This window comes from Eptesicus fuscus, chromosome 13 (assembly GCF_027574615.1).
Source record: "Eptesicus fuscus isolate TK198812 chromosome 13, DD_ASM_mEF_20220401, whole genome shotgun sequence".
In the NCBI taxonomy this organism is placed as follows: Eukaryota; Metazoa; Chordata; class Mammalia; order Chiroptera; family Vespertilionidae; genus Eptesicus; species Eptesicus fuscus.
This window is the reverse complement of record NC_072485.1, coordinates 64,418,193-64,444,477: the sequence shown is the minus strand read 5'-3', so window position 1 is coordinate 64,444,477 and position 26,285 is coordinate 64,418,193. Positions and strand designations below refer to the sequence as shown.

Here is a 26,285-nt window from a genome sequence, read left to right as displayed (position 1 = left end):
AAATGAGCTATGTGGCAGGCATTTTAACTTGCTCTCTTCCCACCCTCCTCTCCCAGCTTGGCAGTAGCCTTAATTTCAGCCTAGCAAACATTTCTGGGAAGCCTCAAACTTCACAAGTATGAAGCTCCCTAAAAGCCCCATCTTCAAAACACTGTCATTACCTGACCATTGTGGTGGTTCCTGGTAAACTCCCACTCACAGGGCTTATCTTTATTTGACCTGACTCAGCACCTGGTCACCTTGAACAGCCTTTTCCCTGGGGTGATTATCAAAACCATCAGTGGCAAGTGGTGCTTTAACACAAGAGCTGCCTGAAATGGTGATAAGAGTTGGAGTAGTTGAAGAAATATAGGCCAGAAATTCCCCAAAATTGACAAACACCTTAATCTACACAGCCAAGAAGCTCAATGAACTCCATGTAGGATAAACTCAAAGAGCACCACACCGAAGTCTATCATAATCAAACTATTAAAAGACAAGGACAAGCTCTAGTAGGTTTGGCTCAGTGGACTGAAAGGTCCCAGATTAGATTCCAGTCAAGAGCACATGCCCAGGTTGCAGGCTCAATCCCCAGTGTAGGGCGTGCAGGAGGCAGCGGATCAATGATTCTCTCTCATCATTGATGTTTCTACTGCTCTCTCCCTCTCCCTTCCTCTCTGGAATCAATAAAAACATATTAAAAAAAAAAAAAAAAGGACAAGACAAATCTTGAATCTAAGAAGTGATGTACTACATAGAAGTGCTCCTCAATAAGACTGTCAGAAACCATGGTGGCTAGAAGGCAGTAGGATGACACATTATGACACATTCAAAATGCTGAAGGTAAAAAATTGTCAAACCAAAAATTCTATATCCAGCAAATATATCCTTATTAAACAAAGGAGAACATAAGACATTCCCAGCTAAACAAAACCTGAAAGAATGCCTAGCTAGCAGGTCTGCCCTTCAAGAAATACTAGTCCTTCAGGCTGAAATGAAAGGACACTAGACAGTAACTTAAATCTATACTGAGAAATAAAGAGATCAGTAAAGAAAACTACAATTAAACTATATAAAAGACAGTACAAATGTATTTTTTGCTTGCAACTATTTTTTTCTTATATATGAGTTAAAAGACAACTGTATAAAGCAATAGTTATAAACCTATGTTAATGGAATTATAATGTAAAAAAAAATACAATTTGTATGGAAATAAAAGCACAAAGCAGGGGAAAGGTAATGGATCCATATAGGTGGCAAAGTTTTTGTACAGTATTGAAATTAAATTGGTATTGCCCTAACCGGTTTGGCTCAGTGGATAGAGCATCGGACTGTGGACTGAAGGGTCCTGGGTTCGATTCCAGTCAAGGCCATGTACCTTGGTTGCGGGTACATCCCCAGTAGGGGGTGTGCAGGAGGCAGCTGATCGATGTTTCTCTCTCATCGATGTTTCTAACTCTCTATCCCTCTCCCTTCCTCTCTGTAAAAAATCAATAAAATATATTTTTTTAAAAATTGGTATTAACCTGCACTAGATTATTAGAAGTTAATTGTAATATGCAGGATACCCACTATAAAAATACCTTTAAAAATACAGTAAAAGGGGACTCTTTCCCCCTCCCCACATGGGAGTCTGTACTTGTTCTTTAATAAATTCCACCTTTACTATACAAAAAAATAAAAAATAAATAAATAAAATACAGTAAAAGAAATAACAAGGGCCGAAACCGGTTTGGCTCAGTGGATAGAGCGTCGGCCTGCGGACTGAAAGGTCCCAGGTTCGATTCCGGTCAAGGGCATGTACATTGGTTGTGGGCACGTCCCCAGTGGGGGATGTGCAGGAGGCAGCTGATCGATGTTTCTAGCTTTCTATCCCTCTCCCTTCCTCTCTGTAAAAAACCAATAAAATATATTTTAAAAAAATAAATTAAAAAAATAAGAAATAACAAGGGAACTAAAATGGTAAATTTAAAAAAATATCTACTTAATACAAAAAAAAGTACTAATGGAGGAATAGAGGAACAAAAAAAGAAATAGGATGTACAAAAAACATACCAAATAGTGGATGTAAGCCCTACCTGATTAGTACTTATAATAAACGTAAATTGATTAAACACTCTAATGAAAACAACACTTAGAAATTGGGAGAATGGACAAAAGGGAATTTTTAAAAGATATTTTTATTGATTTCAGAGAGGAAGGGAGAGGGCGAGAGAGAGAAACATCATTGATGAGAGAGAATCATCGATAGGCTGCCTCCTACATACCCCCATTGGAGATCGAGCCCCCAACCCAGGGATATGCCCTGACCAGGAATTAAATAGTGACCCTCTGGCTCATGGGTCGATGCTCAATCACTCAGCCACGCCAGCCAGGCTATTCCTATTTTTTAAATGTACACACGACCCTCCTTAGAATTAAATATAATCCATCTCTTTGGAGATCCTCAAGTGGCCTCGCAGGTGAAAAGTCCTATTACAATATGACCCTAGTTCTGAAAATTAGGTGTGAATATCCCAGGTATTTACTACTCTTAACTTAATACTTCTGAAATTATTAGCTTCAAAGATAATTAAGCAATTGGAAACTTTTTAAAGGTCCTCAGTAAAGATCAAGACCAAAAGTGCTTGGTCTCCTTTTCATCTACAAGCCTTTCGCATATTAATCATGAAGTAACAGAATTAACACTCCAGTTTCTTTCCTCCTTTTGTAATTATAAACATTCCTGGGGTTTTTCCTGGCTAATTTCTAGTTTTCACTATATCTGCCATATTTTCTGTTTCTGAGAGAAAGGAAACTCATTAAAAAAGACGATTGCTGCCCTAGCTGGTTTGGCTCAGTGGATAGAGCCTCCACCTGCGGACTGAAGGGTCTCAGGTTCAATTCCAGTCAAAGGCATGTGCTTGGGTTGCGGTCTCAATCCCCAGTAGGGAATGTGCAGGAGGCAGCCAATCAATGATTCTCTCTCATCATTGATGTTTCTATCTCTCTCTCCCTCTCCCTTCCTCTCTGAAATCAATATATATATATATTATATATATATTATATTTTAAAGGTGATTGCAGTGCACTAATCAAACACTGCAGCCAGGCTTCCTGGAATACGAAACCAGGACACAGAAAGCCGTAGGAGCTCAGGCAGGTACTGTCAGCTGACTCTAGAGAGCTATTTGGTTTCTCTCTGCCTGCTTTGTGCTTCTTTTTATGCAGATTGGCATTTGCTCTTCAGTACACACATGGCCAAACATGGGCTGCTCTAGTTCAACAGAGTATCGAGAATCTCTGATCCATTTCCCCTAAAAATTCTAACACTGTATATTAGGATTCCTATTCCCAGGCCTGATCTTCTTGATCTTGGTGCAAAATTAACTTGTAATCCAGTAGAATCTTTCATGTTTTGTGCTTGTTTTTTTAAATATTCACCCAAGGATATTTTTCCATTGATTTTTAGAGAGATTGGAAGGGAGGAGAAGAGACAGAGAGAAATATGGATGAGAGAAACACATCGATTGGTTGCCTCCTGCACAAGCCTGGATCAGGGCCCAGGCCGAGGAGGAGCCTGCAATGGAAGTATGTGCCTTTGACGGGAATCGAATCCAGGACCCTTCGGTCCGCAGGCCGGCACTCTATCCACTGAGCCAAACTGGCTAGGGTATGGATGTTTTAAAATAAAATTTCCTGCCTTAGTCGGTTTGGCTCAGTGAATAGAGCAAAGGCCCAAGGACTGCAGTGTCCCAGGTTCAATACCAGTCAAGGGCATGTACCGTGGTTGCAGGCTTAATCCCCAGCCCTGGTCAGGGTGCATGCAGAGAGGCAACCAATTGATGTGTCTCTCTCACATCAATGTTTCTCTGTCTTTCTCCCTCCTTTCCACTCTCTCTGAAAATCAATGGAAAAATATCCTTGGATGAGAATTAACAAAAAAAAGAAAGTTTCCTCTTACCTGGAAGTCAGCCTTTACATAAATGATATCTAACCCATCCAATGGAGGAAGAGAGGGTAGAAAGGAGAAGAGAGGAGGAGAAGCGGGAGGGATAGCTGAGAAAACTAACCATGTAGTCACAATATTTTTTATTTAGAGAGAACTCAATTGCTAGGGTAATAAGAGAAAACACCAGTTAAGAGATAGATTTTTTTGGAGGTTTAGAATTTATATTTTAAAATAATACTTAAAGCTGCATTAAATATAGCTAAGAAGACAAAAAATGTATAATTGGATAAGGTCCTTAAAGCCTCATGCCTCCTCACTCAATCAACAGGTGAGAAGTTAAATGACTTGCGTAGAGCTAGCAATAAGGTTCAGGGCCCAAATCAGCCTTTCAGTCTCCTGACTCTACCATGCCAGAGGTTCCTCATTCCAGGAGCACTAGTTCTTACAAAGATGGTAGCCTTACCAAGGGGCATAATGGAGAGATATTTGCCTCGAAACTTGCTGGTGATTTTGATTTCCTGACGCAACGTCCAGCCATTTTTGGACTCAGCATGGTGTGCAGCAGCCGGGGGATGATGACTCACCTTGAAGAAATCAGTGATTCAAATTAAAGAAGAAAGGAGGAGAAGGTATTGCCTAGTAACTGGTGGTGAACACCTGAAATTCATACTTGCCATTTTTACACCCATACCAGCGTAGAAGCCTGAGGAAAAGAAGGCAGTGTGGGATGACAGGGACTGGAATTTCTGCAAACACAACACCAGGGGAGTAGGGGGGTGGGGAGGGGCAACCAACAAATCATGCCTTTCTTAAAAAAGAAAACGTGTCACCGCCACGAAGCACCTTTACCTGCTCACAGAGGGATCGGTACCCGTTCTCTTCTAATCGGTCTAGTTCAAAAGTCTCCCCAAGGAGTGGGTTGAATGGCTTGCTGGTACGGAAGACAGTAGTGGAGTAGGAAGACACGGTGAAAGCTGCAACATAACAGAGCTGTTCTAGAGAGTTCTCACATTTTGCAGCTCGATCTAACAGCTCATGGTATTCCAGATCTTCAGTAAGGCGCTGAAGCATGGATAAGGGCTCATTAAAGTTTACCTGTCAGGAGAGAACAGATATAAAAACTTTGCCCACACATCTATCGGAGACAGATTAATTTTTCTGCAGGTGGAGAAACATACTGAGTTGTTATGGTGATAAAGCAAATCACTAGGAAGAGAAGAGGCCTTTGCTCGGTAGAGCAACTCTAACCTGGAAGCAATCCATTCCCCCTAGTCAACTGTTCATGTCAGTGAGTGGTATACACCATCTTTTCATTTACTCTAAACTCTTTGAGATGGGAACCATGCCTCCTCTGTTCATCACTGCATATGCAGTTACCAGTGCCTCACACAGAAGACTATCCTCAAATAGGTAATGAATGAATAAAAGAGAAAATGTATTTTAGCACAAGTATACCCAGAGAAGAAACTGGGTATTTAACATTGTTGAGGGAGGAAAGAAAGGGTAGTAATTTTCAAGTACAGGCATGTCTTGGCTAGTGAAACGAAAACATTACTAAAGTTAGCTTTTACTCCTGGACCAGATGATCGCTAAGTATTGGTTCAGTTCTTCATCAGGCCAGGATTCTGACTTCTTAGCTCTGAGGCTGGACAGTTGTTTTTTTGGACCTGGAGTGTTCTTAATGAGGCTAAGAGTGGGCCATGTTTCTACCTTTCCAGTCTTAGAGCCAACTCAGGGCACTCAACCACTGATTATCTGTGTATTTCTGTTGGGGAGAAGACAGATGTTCATTCACCTAAGCATTCACTTACTCATTCCACAAGTATTTATGGAGCCCTCATGTGTGTCAGACCCTATGCTACTTACTGGGTGTAGAGAAGGGAACAAAAGAGACACTGTCTCCCCAGTCTCCCCCTTAAAAATAGCATTACTGTCTAAATTGACTGGGATTTAAGATTACATTAGTTATTTTTTAAAATGCTATACACACACACACACACACACACACACACACACACAAAAAAAAAAAAAAAAAAACAGTTTCAGCTTCTAGGCTAGCCCATAAAGTTTACTTAATCTGCAATACAGCTGAATAGGCCTGGATATCACTAGCTGGAGTTCTGAGTCCAGAGAACGAGGAAGGAATAAAAATTCCTTTCTAGTGAATGGAGCTGGCCTACAGCAACATTTCTTTTTAACCAAACCAAAACACTCTTTTTTTCCGACAGTCCATCTCTTTTTCATCTTTGTCCAGCCTCCTACCTGCCAATCCCTGAGCCAGACTCCCCTCATATTTACTGTCCTCCCGATTATAAAACATCTTGTAATTTAAAAATTACATATGAAGCCCTAGCTGGTTTGGCTCAGTGGATAGAGCGTTGGCCTATGGACTGAAAGGTCCTGGGTTCGATTCCGGTCAAGGGCACATACCCAGGTTTCGGGCTCAATCCCCAGTAGTGGGGCATGTAGGAGGCAGGCCATCAATGATTCTCTCTCATCACTGATATTTCTCTCTCTCCCTCTCCCTTCCTCTCTGAAATCAATAAAAATATATTTTTTAAAAATTACATATGAAGGAAAAAATTTACCTGAAATGCCATCAGCCAATGATAACCATTATTTGATAACCATTAATAGTTTTATGCTGTTTCTATGTATTTGTACATGTCTACGTAGTATACTAGAGCCTGCTTTTTCTCTAAGGAATATACCAAGCATTTCTCTGTGAAAATTTCCCAATGAAGACAGAGCCCTGGGACCAACATTAGAACACTGCTCTTACAGGAAGTAGAACCTACCCTCTCTCAACAAAACAGCACCACTCTCCAAAACCACTCCCTTGGCCCTGACAGAAGAGCACTGTGACAAGAAACATGCACACCAAGAGGGGCGACATACTGACAGAACTTGCATCTTCAAAGGTCTTTTTTTTTATTTTTTATAGAGGGTGCTGGTTAACTATGCCAATGAAATTTCTCATTGGCAGAATTTCAGGTGACACTAAGTAATATTTCCCAACATTCAGAACTGGGGGTGGGTGGTGTCCTCTCCAAGTGGCTAAAAGACATCTGAGCACTGCCTGGGACTAGAACCATTGCATCCTTAAGCTATCACTGCTTTTCACACATACACAACCCTGGCCCCCAACTGTTCCCGGAACCACAGTTTCTCTAAAAGTGCCAAGCTTTTTGTATCGGTCATTTTATCCCTTGGAGGCCTAATAGAAAAACAAACGAATCTGTGAATTTTAAGTGGAAGGAAGCAGAGAATTGGTAGCAGAGAATTGGTTATATAGCTGATGGAGAGTTGGGCATCCCAAAAAGACAATCGGGAGCTGAGTAATAGCAGGGACAGAGAGAAGCAGTGGTGTTACTGTGGCCCAGAGCCCAAGGCATCAGGCAGAAGCTAAGATCCTTGTAAGTACCTTGGAGTTTTTCCCTTTCTCCCTACTCCAAACTCCTCCTGGTGCCTGGCACTGGTGGAGCTTCCGTGCCAACAGACACGGAAGCCTGAGCAACATCCTAAAAGGGACCAGCTTTCCTGTGACACAGCACAGGGCAGGGCAGGGCGAGGACTAGACCTGGAGGCAAACAGGTACAGGACTGCACATTCCTAGTGGCAAAGTCAACAAGGAACTAATGGTAAAGGAGGACGGGAGGTCACCTGCACTCGGAAATGGTTTCTAAGCAGGGTCTGCGTTTCCAAGGCTGTGGAGACCTGCCTTTCCAGTGCACCTTCCCAAGGCGCTTTCTTCAAGGCACCGGCCCCCAGTGAACCAGTTATTTTGTTTCTTCAGGGTGCTTACTCAAGGACTTTTCTGGAGGTCAACATTTTTTTTAATTGATTTTTTACAGAGAGGAAGGGAGAGGGAAAGAGAGTTAGAAACATTAATGAGAGAGAAACATCAATCAGCTGCCTCCTGCACACCTCCTATTGGGGATGTGCCCACAACCAAGGTACATGCCCTTGACCGGAATCGAACCTGGGACCCTTGAGTCCATAGGCCAACGCTCTATCCACTGAGGCAAAACGGTTAGGGCAGGTCAACATTTTTCTAACAGAAATCCTACACACTTACATATAAATTTATTTGTTTTCCAAGACCCAGTTAACTAACCAACATTTGCTAAACGGTGTAGGTGCTAGGTACTGGGGAAGCATCAAGGTTACAAAGACAGTAAGACACAGTCTCTGCCCATGAGGAACACAGCCCATGGTCACTGGTCCATAATCCCCCAAGGGGAGGAGAATGCTTTCTGTATTTCTGTATGCCATGTGCCTGGCTATGGGTAGAACCTGCAGCCACTCTCCACTACAAGTGATGTCACCAGAAATAGTCTTCATTGCCAGCCTCTTCCCCAGCTAGCTGTGGCCACATAACTAAGTTCTGGCCAAAGAGATTGAAGTGCAAGGGTTTATGCAATTTCCAGGAGCAAGCCCTTCTTTTCTTTCCTTTCTGCTGGCTGGAATGAGATCCTGAAGGCCCACACTGGAGCAGTCACTTAGGACCTAGAAACGGAGGCCATAAGCGGCAGAGCAAGAGGACAGAAAGAGCCTGGTCTGGACACTGCAGAGCACAGTACCAGCCCTGAGCCACCTACTTCTGGACTTTCACATGACAATGAATTAAGCTAATATTTGTTTAAGGCAGGGGTTGGCCAGGCTCTTTCTGTAAAAGGTGAAATAATAAATATTTAGGCTTTGAAGGCCATATGGTCTCTGTCACAATCATTCAACTCTGCTCATGTAGGACAAAAGCAGCCACAAGAAGCAATCGAATGAGTGTCTCTGTGTTCCTATAAAACTTTATGGACATTAACATCTAAATTTCATATAATTATCACGTTATGAAAAATTACCCTCCTTTTGATTTTTTTCAATCATTTAAAAATATAAAAACTGAAATTTATATAATCTTATTAACCAATGTCATTCTAATAAATTCAAACAAGCAAGAGATATCCACTGCCCAGACATCAACGATGGAACCTAAAGCACAGGAGAGGTAACATCTCACCCTGACCAGATGCATAGATGAAGCTGTGCTGAATCCTGAAGAAAAGGGTATTTAGAAAAAAAAAGTGGCAAGGGTGGGTGGGAAGCTGCTGAAGTTTCGAGCAGAAAGAGCAGTGTGTGCAAATGCCCCGTGGGAATAGACAAGATGCCTCTGAGTACCTGAAGGGAGTTCCCAATGACCAGAATACCTGATGTGTGGGCACAGCCTGTCCTCAGGGAGGAAGTAGCAAGCCCACCAAGGAATCTGGTCTACTCTCAAAGCCATAGAGATCTAGTGAAGGATTTTCAGCTAAAGAGTGACATGATCACATAGTCAACAAAAAGATCACGTTGACAACGGTGTGGACAGACTGGAAGAGGGCGTGACTGGAGGCAGGGAGGTCAGCCCAAACACCATGGCAATGGTCCTCACCTGCTTGGTTGAACTGCTTTTGTTTCTATGCTCCCCAAACATTTGTATGCACAGTACTTGAAACAACACTATCATAGAAAATATCTTCATGTTTGTCTCCTTTAAACCACATACTTTTTGAAAATAGAGAGTATTATCTTTGCATGGCTAGCATAGGAATCTGCTCTTAAAGAAACTACTGACCCAATGCATCTGATTCTAGGTGATCTGGAACACACCAGATCCACAGCCCACACTGAAGCAGATCACCATAAGGGATAAAGGGTAACAAAGACCATGCACAGATTGCCACAGCCGTGGGAGGGGCTGTCACAGCAGCTCCCTTCCACTGAAGCCAGGTATGAGAACCTCACCGGCATGGGGATCTTAGAGAGTTCTTTTCCAATGCAGTTCTTCATGATGCTCCACAGATTGAGGCTATAGTTGGGTTTGTATGGTATTTTAGTTCTCTTTTCCTTCTTGGTCTCTTCCAGCTGATGCTTGTACTAAGAACAAAACAAAGCCATTCAATCTCCCACAAAGAACAGAAACCCAGTATTATAACCTTCCCTTCCCCCATGCTAAAAAGTATTTCTAAAAAAAACAACAATCAGTACTTTTTCTGTTTCTCTTGGTGCTTTACAAGCAAATCCTTGAGAATCACACCTCAAGTCCCTCACTTCAGATAACTCCCAAATAAGAGTTACCTGTTCATCAAGGCTGATGTCACTGCTGGCTCCACTGATGTTGCTGCCAGTACGTCTACACGGATGGGAAATGTATGAGAATTAGAACAAAGACCAGAACTAGAGTTTGGTCCTCGCCATGTCTTTACAAAGCAGAATGCTAAGCATGCTGCACAAACTTATTAATGGGTGATCGAATGACACGTAGAATAAAATATGTATGAATTTAAACATCTCTGGACAACCTGGTCAGGTAAAAAAGCTAACAGTTTTCCACTTACTCAAGGAAAGGGTCCTAGATCTCAGTATGATACTCCCCTTGAAGCATTTCTAACCTGTGGATGGTCAGACACGTTCATTCTTATCAGGATCAAAGATAACTTACTTGTGGCCCAAATTTTCAGGCATGGTGATGATCTCAGGAGCATCAAAAAATTCATTCTCATCATCCTCATCACTCATGTCTCCTTTGCCAGAGCAGCACTGATCTGTAAGGAGAAAAGCCTTGTTTAATTACTTTGGCCGAAACTTGGTTCAGCAGGATTTTAAATACGAGTCACAAACAAAGCAACAAATGGTAGACAGCAGTGGAAAAGACAGAAGAAATCCGTGGCACCAATTGCATTTCACATGAGTCACTGATTCCGGAGAATTTGGAGTTCTTCTACCAACTGCAGAAAACACCCTGGCTCCGCTCAGAACAAGCTACCCAGAGGCCCAGCGTCTTACCTTTTCCTGGACCCGCACTGCCAGAAGGGTGTGCTGGCAGCACCGTGGCTCCTCGGAAAGCCCTCTCCAGGTGGTTATGCTGCTTTGCCAGCTGCTCCAAGGTCTCCTCGAGCCGGATCCGCTGGTCTCGTTCATACTGCAGTGACTTCTGCCATTTTTTACTATGGGTCTGGGCTAACATAAGAAAATCTCTGCAAGCCTGTAGGAGAAAAGAGTTAATAAGTGTCACTCAACTAGTCAGAGATACCCGTCAGGCCCTGTGAACCCATTCTGGGAACTTTACAGGCAGATTACAAAGAAAGACTTTCCCTGTTATTCCCCAGTAGCAGGGACAGCCAGCTCCATGAGGCAATGAAGGTCGACTCCAGAAAACAAAATGAGCATGGTTGTCACGGTTCTTTCATATTTTCCTGGTCATGAGGACCAACCAAATGCCAAGGGAGCAGTAAACCTAGACAAAGTATTTGTGGCAACATCACAGAGGGCAGCTATGTGAACTACACCAAAAAAAATTTATCGACTGAAAGAAAGAGAAGGAAAAGCATAGGACTGTTTTTAATAAATTCTTCACTAAACCCAAGTCACCTAAAGCTGAAGAATTCAGACACTGAGAGTAGAGAATCTGCACTGAATTGACCAAATATGGAGAAACTGACTTTGTTTTTATTTTGGTCACTAAGAGAAACAACTGACCATAAAAATTAGAAGCCTACCCGAGGAATCAAAGGAAGGCTCTAGAGACAAAACACAAATCTGATCAGATCATTGGCTCCCTGCTGGTACTGGGACCAAATCAAAACCACTGGTTATGAATATAAAGGACCCTTCACAGTAGGGCTACCACATGCTTTTTATATCCTCTTCGCCAGACTCCTGCATCCTCCGTGGAATCACTATTTCCTGGAGCAACATATTTCTTTCAGGCCTGCCTACCTATCATAACATATGCTATTCGCTGTGCTTAGAATGCCCTCTCTTACCCCTTTTCTCTACTTGGCCAAGACCTCTTCATTGTTTCAGATCTATGGCAAATATTTTTCTTCTGTGACACTCCCTCACCCCCCAGTCACCTGCTTATGCCACACCTCTACCTGGATCAACTGTTCTCTTTTGCTTCCTTTTAATGATATTGATCACAACTAAAATTTAGTGAGACACAATTATATCAGGCATTTGCTGAACACTTTATATCTATCCAGTCACTTAAGCAGTCAGTATCTTCTGTACATTTCCACAGCACTTGGCATACACCTCTATTCTTCACCAGCCACAGCAGCCGCATGACTGATGTGCAATGTCTCCAGATGGATCATACACAACTTGAAGATACAATTTATGGTTAATTCATATACTTACCTTCAGCTCCTTAGTAGCTTTGTACATAGTAGGAGCCTGATAAAGCTTGCTTAATAAATAAATAAAGCAATGTATTCTTAAAATTAAATGCCCTGTTCTAGAGAAACTATAAGGTAAATAAAATTTCTCCACCCATGGTTTCGATTATTGCCTCTAGGCTAAATGACTGTGAAATCAGTAATTCCAGCTCTGTGCTCATGGAGCTTTCAGACCAGAATATCCAGTTGCCTATTCAGTGGCTCAAAGTAATCTCAAAATCTGTGGGTCCCAAAGTGAACTCACTATGTTCCCTTTTTGACTCTGCTTCTCCCTCAGTGTGCCCCATGGCACAATAGTTCTAGGGCCCTTCCACGTATCCAAGACAGAAAACCAAGATGTATACTTGATTCTGAGTTTTTAGTCCTCACATATCCAATTATCTAGTCCTATTGATTCTTCTTTAATGTTTCTGGAATTGCATACTTCCTTCCATCCTCCATACTCAGAGGCAGTACATACACTGGAGTTGGGTGGTTGGGGCTCTAATCACAGCTCCATCTCACTATCTAGCTATGGAACTCTGGACAAGTAATTTAACCTCTCTGTGCTTCATCTTCCTCATCTGTAAACAGAGAGTAACAACAGTAACTACCTTAACTATTTGTATGCCTTAAGCGTCTATAGACGCAAGCAGCAGACCTTTTTTAATTAAATTCAAAATATCATGGCAGTTAAGTGGTTAAAGAATTGTAGCTTTATATATAAAGCATTTAGAACCATATGGCTCACAGTAAACATTTAATAAGTTGTTAGCTATTATCCTAAGCCTGCACCAAAATTGATCTTACCCTCTTTTAATGCACTACTACCAAAACCATTTAGTATGATCTGCACCCTATCCCTTCTCCACACTCAATTCCTTTCCAGCCTCATCTCTAGCTGCAACTTGCTCCACTGATAGTCAATTACCAGCAGTTCCCAGACTTTGGGAGAGAAGGAGAGATCTGCTTATGCCACACCTCTACCTGGATCAACTGTTCTCTTTCGCTTACTTTTAATGATATTGATCACAACTAAAATTTTGTGAGACACAATTCTATCCGGCATTTGCTGAACACTTTATATCTATCTATCTATCTATCTATCTATCTATCTATCTATCATCTATCTATCTATATATATAAAACCCTAATATGCAAATAGACTGAACAGCAGAACAGCAGAACAACCGAACAATCAGTCGCTATGACATGCACTGACCACCAGGGGGTGCACGCAGAACATGGCAGGCATCGGCTATGGTGGGATGTGCAGGTGACCAGGGGCACCAGACCAAGGGGGCGGGCACCGGTTACTGTCATTGGGGTGAGCCTTTGGTAGTTGCTGAAAATTCTTTGCTCCTGTGGTCCCGACAGGTGCTCGCACCTGCTGCCAACACCTGCACCTGCTGCCGGCAGATGGCCCAGTGCCACAGCGGGAGGGGCCGGGTGGGGGCACAGAGGATGGGCCGAGATCCGCCCGTGCCCACTGCAGACTCGCAGCCCACAGTTCCTAACAAGGTGCACTAGTTATCTGATAAAAGCCTTTCAACAACCTTGTGAGCAGCTTCCTAGTACAGTCATCATTTACCAAAAAGGAATTGAGGTTACAGAGGAAGTAGGTTGCCCAGGCTATATAGTTAACCAAGGAAGCTGGATTTAATTGCCCTTTTTCTTTTAAAAAAAAAATATATTTTATTGACTTTAGAGAGGGAAGGAGAGGGAGAGGAGAGAGAAACATCAATGATGAGAGAGAATCACTGATCGGATGCCTCCTACTGGAGAAAGAGCCCACAACCCGGGCATGTGCCCCAACCAGGGATTAAACCATGACCTCCTGATTCATAGGTCATTGCTCAACCATTGAGCCACGCTGGCCAGGCTAATTGCCTTTTTTCACAGGCAGGCACTCTTTGGTCTTCCAGAATTCAGCTGAATTTTAAATTCTATGTGCTATATCAGCAGCCTGTGCTCACTTCTGTCATTCCTTGGCACAGTCCTACTGATCTGGTAACTTCTCTGTCCCCTCATCAGAGAGTAATGTTCCTTAGGACAGGGACCACACCCACATCTGTGTGTTTTTTTAATTTATTTTTTTATTGTCTAAAGTTTTACATATGCCCACATCTGTTTTATCCCTTAGCATAGTGCCTAGAAGACAGACGGTACAAAATAGATGTCCACTGAATTAGCAAATGGATATACTAACTGTCAAACTTACTCCCCTGCTTAGATTCACTTTGGTAGTAAAAAAAAAAGCTACAACCTACAAAATTAAGTAAAATGTATTCTTCCTTTAGGACAAAAGCCCCTTTAGGGATGTAATGCGCTAGGACTGTAATTTCCAACATTCATATTACACTATAGGCCTTGCCACCATCACCTAAAAGGTATAAAGGAAATAAGACAGGGATAAAAAACACATGTTAAGCAATAACCAGCTATGAGAGGGGTACAGGCAGTGCACTAGGAGAGAACAGAATAAGACACAACTTCCCTCTGACTCCCAAGCAATCACAACTAAGGGAAGAACTGCCCTGAGGAACAAAGATGAGCATGGTTTCAAGAGTAATGTCCAAACTAAACTTTCAGTTTTATGAGAAATTTTTCGATCAAGAAAAATTGATTTATTGTTTTATTTAGCAAATGTTTCACATCTAGAGTAGAAAAAAATTATCATGGCGTAGGGTGTTCACCTGATAAGGGTAAGAGGTGACATTCACTACCAGGAGACTTGGGTCCTGAGTTGTTCTATTACTTATTCACTATTAATTGGCCTGAATGACTTATGAGGACCAGAAGAGCAGGCAGTCATTAAGAAATGCCAGTCTGGAGAATGAGCACATGACTACACATGAGAAACACAGCATCAGTGCTGATGCGCAGAGTCCTGGAGACAGATGACCTTCCTGCAGTGGACAAAACAACTGTCCTTTCTACCTTCTGTGAGTCAGAGCTTTGAAGATGAGAAAAATTAAACGTCCCCTTGGTCACAGAGAAGACCTTTGATCTCTAGGAGCCACACTAGTTCTAATAAGACTTTTTTTTTTTTTTTTAATATATTTTATTGATTTTTTTACAGAGAGGAAGGGAGAGGGATAGAGAGTTAGAAACATCGATGAGCCAAAACCGGTTTGGCTCAGTGGATAGAGTGTTGGCCTGCAGACTCAGGGGTCCCAGGTTCGATTCTGGTCAAGGGCATGTACCTTGGTTGCGGGCGCATCCCCAGTAGGGGGTGTGCGAGAGGCAGCTGATCGATGTTTCTCTCTCATCGATGTTTCTAACTCTATCCCTCTCTCTTCCTCTCTGTAAAAAAATCAATAAAATATATTAAAAAAAAAAAAAAAGAAAGAAACATCGATGAGAGAGAAACATTGATCAGCTGCCTCCTGCACACTCCCCACTGGGTATGTGCCTGCAACCAAGGTACATGCCCTTGACTGGAATTGAACCCGGGACCCTTGAGTCAGCAGGCCGACGCTCTATCCACCGAGCCAAACCGGTCAGGGCCTAATAAGTCTTATTATCACTCCCCCAACAATGGGAAATCTGGCCCTAGTGAAGTAATTTCATCCCATTTAATAAGGTAAGAAAAAAAACAACAACAATCCTGCATAAGCCTTTTCTCACCGAGTCCCCTTCTCACTTACATTATGAAATGTCTTTTAGGGTTTGTTTTCAAGTTGAAACTGCTAAAACAACCTGCCAGGTGAGAATCAGTTACCAGTAGAGGAAAAACAGCACTGCTTAAACCAAGTATTCATTTCATACCGATTCCCCAGGATCTGAAATAATATCACTAATTCCCATGGGGCTTTGGCTTTATCTAGAGCCTTGCAGCCAAGCAGCAGAAGTACCCCAAACCAGCAACAGCCACCAAGACAGAAGTCACGAGAAGGCAGAGCGGTGGCCCCTTCTTTTTAAACCGAAGTGGCCAAAGCTGAGTGTTATTGTCTTACCAACTAAAATTACCCTTGAAATCAAGGAGTAAAGATGGAATAACTACTATTATAAAGCTCTCACTTGATCCAACCCCCTTTTACCACACCGTGGGTCAGAATACATTAGCAACAAAGGGATCAGCTCCAACTTAAAGCTCAAAGAACTCGACAGTGGAAGGGCCCAGGAGATCTTTTAGTTCCAACAGAGCCAGCTCAAAATAAATAAAACCGCAATCCAGAGATTAAAGGATGCAATTAACATCAGATGTCCTGCTGGTGCCAGAAACAGGGCTGGAACTATGGACTCCTAACTAACTCCCAGGCTGGAGCAGCGTCCTCCTGACCATTTGAGCAGGGCAGGGAAGTCATTCCATCTGTGCACCCTGTTCTATTTCATACAACAGACAATTTAACTTAAATCCCTGAGCAGCAAAGCAGGACCTAATGTCCTGTGCTTTATCAATTACAATTTCCTGGCATTTTGGAAGAATTACATTTTGAAAGAGGGAAAGAATAAAAAAGCTACCCAGATACCATCTGCACTTACGTTGATCATGGCATTGGATGTGATCCTGAAGAGTGTGGCCCGTTCGTTGACCTGCTTGATCTTTTCGTTGCTCTCAGCAGGCAGCCTCAGGGACTCCAGCTCACTGAGGGAGCGCTGCAGCGCGGTGCCGTGCTTGGCTATCAGGTCATTGCATGTGCTCAGGTCCTCAACTTTGCTGGACAATGTCCGAAGGGTATTCTGCAGCTCTGTCTTGTCAGTTTGTGAGACAGACTCTTCATCTCCTGACTCATCTGCAGAAGCAAAAGGTAACTTACATGATTCCAGGCCCAGGATTGAGAGCCTGAACACTGCCAACTCTGCCCACATCCAAAACTGACACTCCTCCCATTGTGCGCTCTGACCACCCAACAGCTTGCCGTTACCAGACAACTTCTCCACAGTGTGTTCCACAGCCCACCTGCATCACAAACACCTGGAGTTCTTCTTACAGGTGTACTCACTGGGTCCACCCCCAGGGACTTTGATTTGGCTAGTGTGAGGTAAGGTCGAGAAACTTGGATTTCGAATAAGCCCCCCAGGTAATTCTGATGCACACTGAAGTTTCAAAACCTAGAGATCAGGATGGAAAAGCTAACTGGCTCCTGGGGTTAGGTATGAATTATTAAGCCTTTATACTTTAACATGAGGGTTCCAATCCAGCCCCAGCTGATTATTACTGCAAATCCACTATCACTTGTTAGGTGTTCGGTAGGCCCTGTATGACATGGGTTGAGAATCACAGTCTAGCTCCTTATAAACAAAAGATTCATTAATTTATTTGTCTTTTCTGAAGAGGAGAAGAAGATTAAAAAATTAATTTTTCTGACATTATAGCCACATTGCACTGAAATCAATGCAAGGTCTTCTGTTAAATGACTCTCCAATAGTAAGTCAAGCAGACAGCTATGTTGTACCTCTCGCTACCAGTTCTGTACTTAACACTTTCGTAACTGCAAAGTATTTCTCCAGCAGTGGCACCTCTTTTGGGCAGGGGCCAAACATCAGCACTAAAATCAAAATGAAACAAGTAAGGAAAGACCTGACGCAACTGCTAGGCAGAGAGGCAGGGCCAAGATGAAAACATAGCCTGTTACCAGAATGTTTACAAAGCAGTGAACTTTCCTTTCACTGCCTAGTAGATAATAAATATGGTATGGGAAATGATAGGGGATAAGAAAAACAACAGATGAACACAAGTCAGCAGATGACCACCTTGGTCAGCTCCAAGTGAACAAGCTCAGTATGCTTAAACTGTCAACATCTATGGGGGAAATTCTACCATTTTCCTTGAAGAAAAATACAAACATAATCAGACTGCTCTTTTTCAGTGAAACTAAGGTAGCAAAATGAAGATGTTTCATAGAAAATATCACATAAAATGTTTTTGGCAGTCTATGAAGCTTGTTTCAATTCCACTAACAAATAGTTAAGTAAGGAGATGTCAGGAGAAAATTAAAAAGTAAGGTAAATACAAATTGTGAGTTGTAATAATCCTAAGACTGACCTAGCAATAAAATAATCATTTCTCATAATTGTAAGGGAGTCAATTGGCATTAAAAGCAAAAGGATAACTGTTTATGCCTGTAGGTCATAAACCTCAACCTCAGCAATACTGACATTTGGGCCAGATAACTAACTCTTTGTTGTGGGTGGCTGTCCTCTGCATTGCAGCAGCTTTAGCGGCCTCCCTGACCTCTACTCACAATAGGCCAATAGCACCACCACCCCTCATCTGGGACAAGAAAATGGCTCCAGACATTGCTGAGTGTCCCCTGTAAGGCAGAACTGGCCTCACTTGAAAACCATCTCTCCAGGAGAAACACTGCATGATGTACCCGAGACATCTAGGTGATAGTTGATAATTAAATGACAATGAGGGATAAAATAAGATTTGTGCGTAAGACAGGCAAATGAAAAGTTTCCCTGACACAGTGTTCTTTGCTCCCTACCTGATTCTGCCAGCATCTTCACAGCCTTGGCCTTGGCCAGTTCCAGGGCTGTCACCCAGCGCTGCCGCTCCACTTCCGAGCTGGCCTTCAGATGGTAGGTCTGAGCACCTCCATTGGAGATGATGAAGTTGCAGGAGTCCTCCACAGTGATGTTGGCTGTGGCCAGGTTGATGGTACCACGGCAGGTATGTCTCATTTCTGCCTTTGACCTGCAATAACGAGGCGAAGACATGCTAAGTAGAAAGCTGTGGGTGGTTTGTCCTTGATCAATTCTATTTCTTCTCATAACTTTTGAAAATACAGTAGTCCCAAAAAGGAGCAAATTCTAATATTTCCCTCAAATGGATCCCTGAAATTCAAGAAACAGTCAGTAGGGATTTCCTTTCAGAGCCCAAGTATTGTTTCTGAGTCAGATTGTATTGCTCTGCGGTTTTTCTCACCCTTAGCTGTTTAAAAAGAGGCTTCACTGTAGTACAAGGACAAACTATAAATTCAGCAATTTTAACTATATGATTCAGTGAGTTTTGACAATGTACATAACTGTGTAAGCACCTCCACAATCAAAATGTAGAATACTTCCATCTCCCCAAGAAGTCCCCTCATGCCCTTTTGCAAATAGGAATTACTTTTTATTTAGAAAGTTGTAATTATAAAATAGTGCTTTATAAACTCATGCATTTTACATGTACTGAACAATCCTCCCTCCCCCCAAACTGTAGCTCAGCCTAAATGATACCTGTCACACTGCTTAGAATTGTACTGCAGAAGTGTAAGGCACACTTACATGATTAGAGTAAATATTGACTATAGCTCAAATGATATGAAATAGGAATAAATAGTTTTCTGTGGGAGAAAAGACAAAATAATCATAAAAGAACCACCAGGTGGTCTAATCTTTCTCTGCTAAGTTCTTCCCTAAGGCCCACTGACCTCTACTGGTGGAAACTCCTAAGCCATCCTATTAATAGCTAGGAAAGATTCAGCAAATCTGCTCTCAAAGAGAGCTGGGTGTAAAATTTTTCCCCATCTCTACTGACAGTTCTATTCATAGACTAACTTTTGAACTTTACAGCACCGCTTGGTGACAACAAGCTACAAGAGACTTCACATGAGCTATCAAGCTGCTAGCACAACTGGGTGTACAGCGTGAACTGTGCTCATTTCCCCATCACCTGCTGGCTATGCCCAGGGACCTGCCTGTTGAGACCGCGATTTTCCCTGACCAACTTGGAGCATAAAGAGGTCAAAGTCCTTTGCCAACTGCCACAGTGCAAAGCAGAGCCATTTCCCTTTCACTGGAGCCAAGCGGCCAAACACACCTGGCACATCCAGAATCTCTTGCAAGCCAAAAATGACACACACCCGTCCACAGAGAGTGATTAGGTGTGTTTGAGAAAGTTGGTTTCTTGTCCTTAGGAATATCGATTCCCTATTGTTCAGTTTGTCACATGAAACTGGTTTTTCATCCTCAAATGCACAAATGCTGTATGGGATGGCCAGGGGGTCTCAACGGACTGGGCCACTTTCCATCCTCTGCACCTGCCACACTGTAATATGAATCCCTGTTTTTTCTATTCTTCCCTCCCCTCCCACTACCCTAAGCTTTAGTTACATTATGAATAATGCAGGCCAAATTACAGACCCACAGCTGACAGTCCGCTCACCCTTGCTTTCTACTCTTAAGGTGCTAGTTGGACCTTCTACCTCATTCCTCACAATGTGTTGGTACTTTTCACAAATCACTTCCTAGAATCTCTGCCTGTTCATCTTCATGAACTAAAGAAGTTTCTCACCCTAGCAGGTTTGGCTCAGTGGATAGAGCATCAGCCTGCGGACTGAAAGATCCCGGGGTTCGATTCTGGTCAAGGGCACATGCCCAGGTTGCAGGCTCGATCCCTAGTGGGGGGCGTGCAGGAGGCAGCCAATCAATGATTCTCTCTCATCATTGATGCTTCTATTTCTCTCCCCCTCTCCCTTCCTCTCTGAAATCAATAAAAAAAATATATATGTATAAAAAAGTTTCTCAAATTATATAAAGTCTGTAGCAGTTTCAAAAATACAAAGAAATCCTGGGAGTAAGGTAGCCTTGATCTCAGGGCTCTTGGGTTTGGGCAAATACACCAATGGTTATACATGATTATCGAAGCTGAAAAAAAAAAATTACTTGCAGGGTACAAGGTAAGTGCTTCAGGTACTACAATATTAGGTGGTATTTTCTAGCTAGAAAGTTCTTCCCTGAAAAGGCCAGTTGAAACAGTAACTCCATCTCTAGAAGCTAGCCAGGAAAACTAATACCATGGGCCTGTCATGATGTGTCTGGGAGAGCTGGGACTCTACATTTGGTTTTAAATAACTGGCCATCTGTGTAACTAAGTATGTAAGGAAGAACAGGATACATAAAAAGAGGCAAGTGGTGTTGCCAAAGCCTCTTAGGACAGTTCATCAGAGGACAGGTCTAGGAAGAACAGGATCTCAGTTAAAAAGAAAAGTCTTTTTTAAAAGGCATGTATGGGAAATGACAGGTTTTGGAGGCATGAAAAGCAAGAGGAATGACAACGTAGCCAAACAACTCTAGGAAGATGGGACTGGAATAACTCTATTAGGTAAATAGACTACCAACATAGTTGGCCGGATGTATTTCAATGTGATTTTGAGGGTAATGCATAGACTTGATAACTCTGGATCCTGTTGCTTGGTTGATTTGTGGGTGGGACTATCTTAGCTGGCAAGGGCAGGCCCATGGCATAGTTCCCAACATGTGGTTTGGTATGTTTTGGAAGGAGTTTTATCTGTGCTCAGACAGGTACCACTAGCTCTTGTAAGAGAGAAGTCAAAAGTGGTTACAAGTACTTGAAGAGAACACATTAAGTTATTAATGTCCAATCAAGATCAATATTGATTAAGACTGGTTCTGATCAAAGAATCAACTGGCTGGGAAAGTGGATCTGGCAAGAACTTGGATGAGGAAAAATGATCATGCACTAAGACCCTCAGCTGGTACACAACTTTTGAAAATGGGGAATTAGTGTTAACAGTGACTTACAAGCCAAATTAGGATATGAACCAATTGAACATTAAAATGATGGTCAGTTTATTTTTTTAAATATGTTTTTATCCATTTTAGAGCGAAAGGAAGGGGGGGGGGGGAGAGAGAGAGAGAGAGAGAGAGAGAGAGAGAGAGAGAGAGAGAGAGACATTGATTGGTTGCCTCCTGCACAGTCGCACCCCAACCAGGGATGGAACCCACAACCTGGGTATGTGCCCTGACCGGAAATCCAACCAGTGACCCCTCGGTGCATGGAACAACATTCAACCAACTGAGCCACACTGGCCAGGGCTAATAATCAGCTTAAGAGATAAACATGAACTTGAGTAGGGGAAAAGCTTTGGAGCAAACCAAATTTTTTATTTTTTACCTAACCTAAGTAATTAGAAGAGGTTAAAATTAAAATTAATTCTGAATATAATAATGCAAACAATATACACAACTGGTTACAATTAATGTCGCTTAAGCAATGAGGAGGCACTAAGGCATTTTCCACTGTTCCTAACTCCAACTAAACCTCAAACTCCCACATTCGATTTCTCCTAAAAATTCTCTAAGGCCAATACAATAGAGTTAATGGAAGAGATTCTTTCACCCTAACTGTCCTGGTGGCAGAGTGACTACTGGCGGAGGAAAAGAAATAGAGTGAGCTGCTCTTAACAGCAGCGTTCTGTGTCCCAAATAAGATGGTATTCATAAAAATATTTCAATTAGAAATGCCATTACACTAAGCAAAGTCTCCCTTAAAGGAGACTTTTATACATTCTGAATAAAGTAAACATAGTAACCATGAGCTATAAACTTAGTTGCTATTGATACTTAATTATCTCCATATCTGATTCATGTAATACTAACCTGGGTTTTAGGTTATGTTGGTGTGAACAGAACTAGTTTCAAATCCTGACTCTTCAAGACTTTGGGAAGGTTGCTCAAGCTACGTAAGTCTCAGTTTCCTCATCAGGAATATGGGAATATCTCCTAATTCCCAGGTTGTTGGGAGCCAACGAAATACTGTACATAAAACACCTATCCAAACTGTCTAGCCCTCAGAAAATGTTTATGCCCTGTCCCCAAATCCCGTATCTTAACCCCTCTATCTACAGTAACATGAGTAGCCAAAAACATGTTAGGTTATGGCAAGACTGTGACCATAAATATATAAAACATACATTGTTGAACAGAAGTAACCATACCAAAGACATTCTTTTTTTTAATCAGCTGAAACCAAATTAGCCAGAGACCCCAGAAATATTACTGGATGGAAAACTTAATCATTCTCACGGGAGGAGGTGGGGCAAGCAAAAATAAAAGGAGTACTGGAGTGCACATCTTCATTCTGCGCCGTCTGTCTAGAAGGGGAAAACATGCCCAAGTCTTGGAGAGAGAAGGAAGACAGGGGATAGATGGAGGCCACCCTGTCCTTGTGCCTGAATGTGGAGAGAGCAACGGCGGGTACATCAAGGGCTGCTAATAACCTTGAAATCTGGAGACTGGGCATAGACAGCTAAAGCTAAACCTTGGGACTTTGACTCTAAGTTCCTTGGGAGCAGTGCCCCTTGGCACCTACAACAGCGTCTTCGTGCAGAATTAATCATTGCACCCACGTGCTGGTGGAAACATAATGGAAAGGCCAGGGGCCGGGGTGGGGGGAAGGTATGGCACCGAGGCTGGGCAACCCAGGTAGAGGGGCAAGTTGTGGGGCATGCACTCTCCGTGATGGTGGGCTCAGGTCGCGGGCTGTCAATGCGCGCAGGTGACGAAAAGGGGCCTGGGGCGACCTTGGCTGCGGGGCCAGCCGGAGAGGGCGACGGCGAGGGAAGGTGGGCTGCAGCAGGGGGACAGCGCCCCGGAAGCAGTTACCTGTAGTAGCTTAGTAGCCCGTTGCTCAGCACGAACCAACGCCGCTGGTAGCCTTTGATATAATTGGTCCATTTGAAGAGCCAGCCTTCTCGAGCGGAGCCCGAACCCCCAGCGCCCGAGCCGCCCGAGCCCCCCGAGCCCCCGGCCGGAGGTACTGGGGCTGGGCCCGCCGCCGCCGCCACTGCCCCGGCCCCGGGGCCCGGGCCGCTCGCAGACGCCGTGGCGACAGTGCCCGGCGCGGCCCCAGAGCCTGGCGCCGAGTCTCCGCGGCCGCCTCCGCTTCCCACCACCGGGGGACCGGTGCCGCCGCCGCCCGGAGCTGCAATGGCTGCCGGGCCCGGGCCCACCACTCCTCTCAGCTCCGTCGCCGCCATGAGCTGCCACCGCCCCGAGACACAGAACCGGAACCGCCTACGAGAGCCGCCGTCGCCGCTGGAGCGCCGCACACCTAGCGCATCAGCCGCCGCCGCGTAGCGTCACCGCCCCGCCAGGCCGGCCGGGGGAGGAGGGACCGGCTGCCGGGAAGAAGGAAGTCAATTGGTGCCGCTTAGTGTCACTTGCGGAAGATCCCTAGGACATTGGCATTTTTCTGGGGCCTGTCATTCCATACAACCCACTGAGAGTCCCGGATGGGACTGTCCGCCAGCCACGTCATTGATTGGTTCCTACGAAGGCCAATCAGACTTATGTAAAGCTCATTGGTGCTTTCCTGAAGTCTCCAGCATTTAAGGAGGACTCGAGAATTCAGAGTGCCCGGCCAGTCTGATCGTGGATTGGCTAGCGTTTCCGCCACTCATTTCATTTTATGTTCCCGTCACTGCCACGTCACCCCCTCCCATCATTCTTCCTAGCGTCCCTCTTCCGCCCTTATGGATTGGTGGTTGGTATCAGCTGCTCAACCTCTTCTACCATTGACTGCACCAGTTGAGGAAAAAGGGAGGTGTCTCATTGTCACATCCTTACTTTCATTTCTTATTGGTTGTTACAAATGTCACTCACCTGCTGGCCAATGAAAGAAACGTATTGTAAGAGGGGCAGGCCGGGGCATCCAGTAAAATCTGGGATGAGCGCCCGGGGGGCGTGTCCGCCTGCTTCTTGCTTTAGGGGAATTGGTGGGAGTAAAAGCAAGTCAGTCTCACTAAAGCGCTCAGTGCGGTGTTAGAGTCCCGCTTGCTGAGTTAAGACCTCCGTAGTTTTTTGTTAGGAAGAGTGATTCTGAGCAGTCAGGCCCTGCCTGAATCACTGGACCAGTCAGTCTCCCCCTTTAAAGCCCTCTTCCAGCAGCTGGCTCGGATCTGGAGGCCCAGATTTCCGGGGAGCCCAGAAATAGCTTCCCTCCTGAATCCACGATCCTCCTAATGACTTTCCCTGGTTTTCGTATTGCACCACATCCTTTATCTCTTGCTTCTAATCCTTTTTCATATATATATATATATATATATATATATATATATATATATATATATATATATATATATATAGTGATTTCTGAGAGGAAAGGAGGCAGAAACATCTATGATGAGAATCACTGATTGGCTGCCTTCTGCACGCCCCCCACCGGGACCGAGCGCACAACCAGGGCATGTGCCCTGACCAAGAATGGAACCTTGACCTCCTGGTTCATAGATGATGCTCAACCGCTGAGCCATGCCGCCGGGCTCTCTTGCTTCTAAATCTGTCCCACGAGTTGCTCACGTTAATGAGGAGAAAATAGACTCGCAAGGACCAGACTTTGTACGTACTTCACAGTGGTATCTCTTCCAGACTTACTTTGTTGATTTTAGCACAAGCGCACTTGTGTGTGCATAACTTCGCACCAATTTTTTTAAAAAATAAATTTACTTTGTTCATACATTTTTGAAAGTAACATATTCAGTACTTCATTTAACATTTAGATGTTGTAAGCTACTGTTAAAATGGAGCTTTGGGGAACCTGTTATATTTTGCTAGTTTAGATAGGCAATAGAAATGGCTGTTAGACACTAAAACAAATTGCTTTTCCTTGGTAACATGCTTCCCAGTATCAAGAAAGTAAAGACAAATGTTTTCCATAAGGAGAGACTCATTGAATTCAGGAGAGAGAATACACTTTGAAAATCTGCAGGTAGAAGTAGGCTCCTTGGGATTAAAAAAAGTTTTTAACTGAACTAAAATGAACCCATTTATGCTTCAGTCCTGCCTTTGCTACTCACTGGCTCTAGGACTTAGGAAAGGCATTTATTTAAGCACTCCAAGACTCAATTTTCATTTCTGTTAAATAGAAATAAAACCCTACAGGGATGCTGTTGTGCATTTGAAAATATTTGATACACTGTAAATAACTACACAAATGTGCAGTGTGTTGTCAAATACACCTCTCAGATTACTTGCCAATCAGAAAGAAGACATACTTTTGCAATGGAGAAATCTGGCTGCCCCACCTTAATTCAGTTATTCAATTGAGCATCATTACCATTGGGACAATCAAATTTTTATGAGGTCTCTGGTGTGCTGCTGCATGAAGTATACAGCATCACTTAATGAAGGTTTTTTGTTTAAAATGTTCAACCTGAATCCAATCAAGCCTTTATATCTAATCTTCCCTTTACAGGGGCTAGAGGAACCAGTTAGACGCCCTCAAAGAAACAATGGGAAACGATCAGATACATCAAGAATGCTAGGCATTCTATAAGACAACCAATTTTATAGAAGATAAAATCACAAAGATTCAGGAAAATTGATGGCATAAAAAAGGGTCAGGGGTGATTGTTCTAAGTTTCCAAAAACTTAAAAGACAACCAAATGCTTGAATGGATTCTGGTTCTGGGAAAATAAACAGCTTTTTAGACATGTTTGGGA

The 26,285-nt window shown here is 43.3% G+C and overlaps 1 protein-coding gene across 3 annotated transcripts in view; it reads right to left on the bottom strand.

Annotated features, from left to right (window-relative positions):
* Positions 1-24,574, bottom strand: part of OSBP (oxysterol binding protein) — a 35,093-nt gene extending 10,519 nt beyond the window's left edge. Inside the window, exons 1-9 of one of the 3 annotated variants that reach the window (XM_028156651.2) lie at positions 23,448-24,574; positions 18,542-18,750; positions 16,593-16,843; positions 10,732-10,930; positions 10,388-10,490; positions 10,024-10,078; positions 9,691-9,822; positions 4,759-5,004; positions 4,373-4,493 (exon numbers count right to left, since the gene is read on the bottom strand). In XM_028156651.2, the coding sequence (XP_028012452.2) occupies positions 4,373-4,493; positions 4,759-5,004; positions 9,691-9,822; positions 10,024-10,078; positions 10,388-10,490; positions 10,732-10,930; positions 16,593-16,843; positions 18,542-18,750; positions 23,448-23,821 (1,690 nt within the window). In that variant the 5' untranslated portion in view covers positions 23,822-24,574. Of the gene's footprint in view, positions 1-4,372; positions 4,494-4,758; positions 5,005-9,690; positions 9,823-10,023; positions 10,079-10,387; positions 10,491-10,731; positions 10,931-16,592; positions 16,844-18,541; positions 18,751-22,442; positions 22,787-23,365; positions 23,407-23,447 lie in introns of those variants that run through there. The other 2 variants (XM_054724737.1, XM_054724738.1) reach the window with 2 other exon arrangements.
* Positions 24,575-26,285: the final 1,711 nt, after the last annotated feature.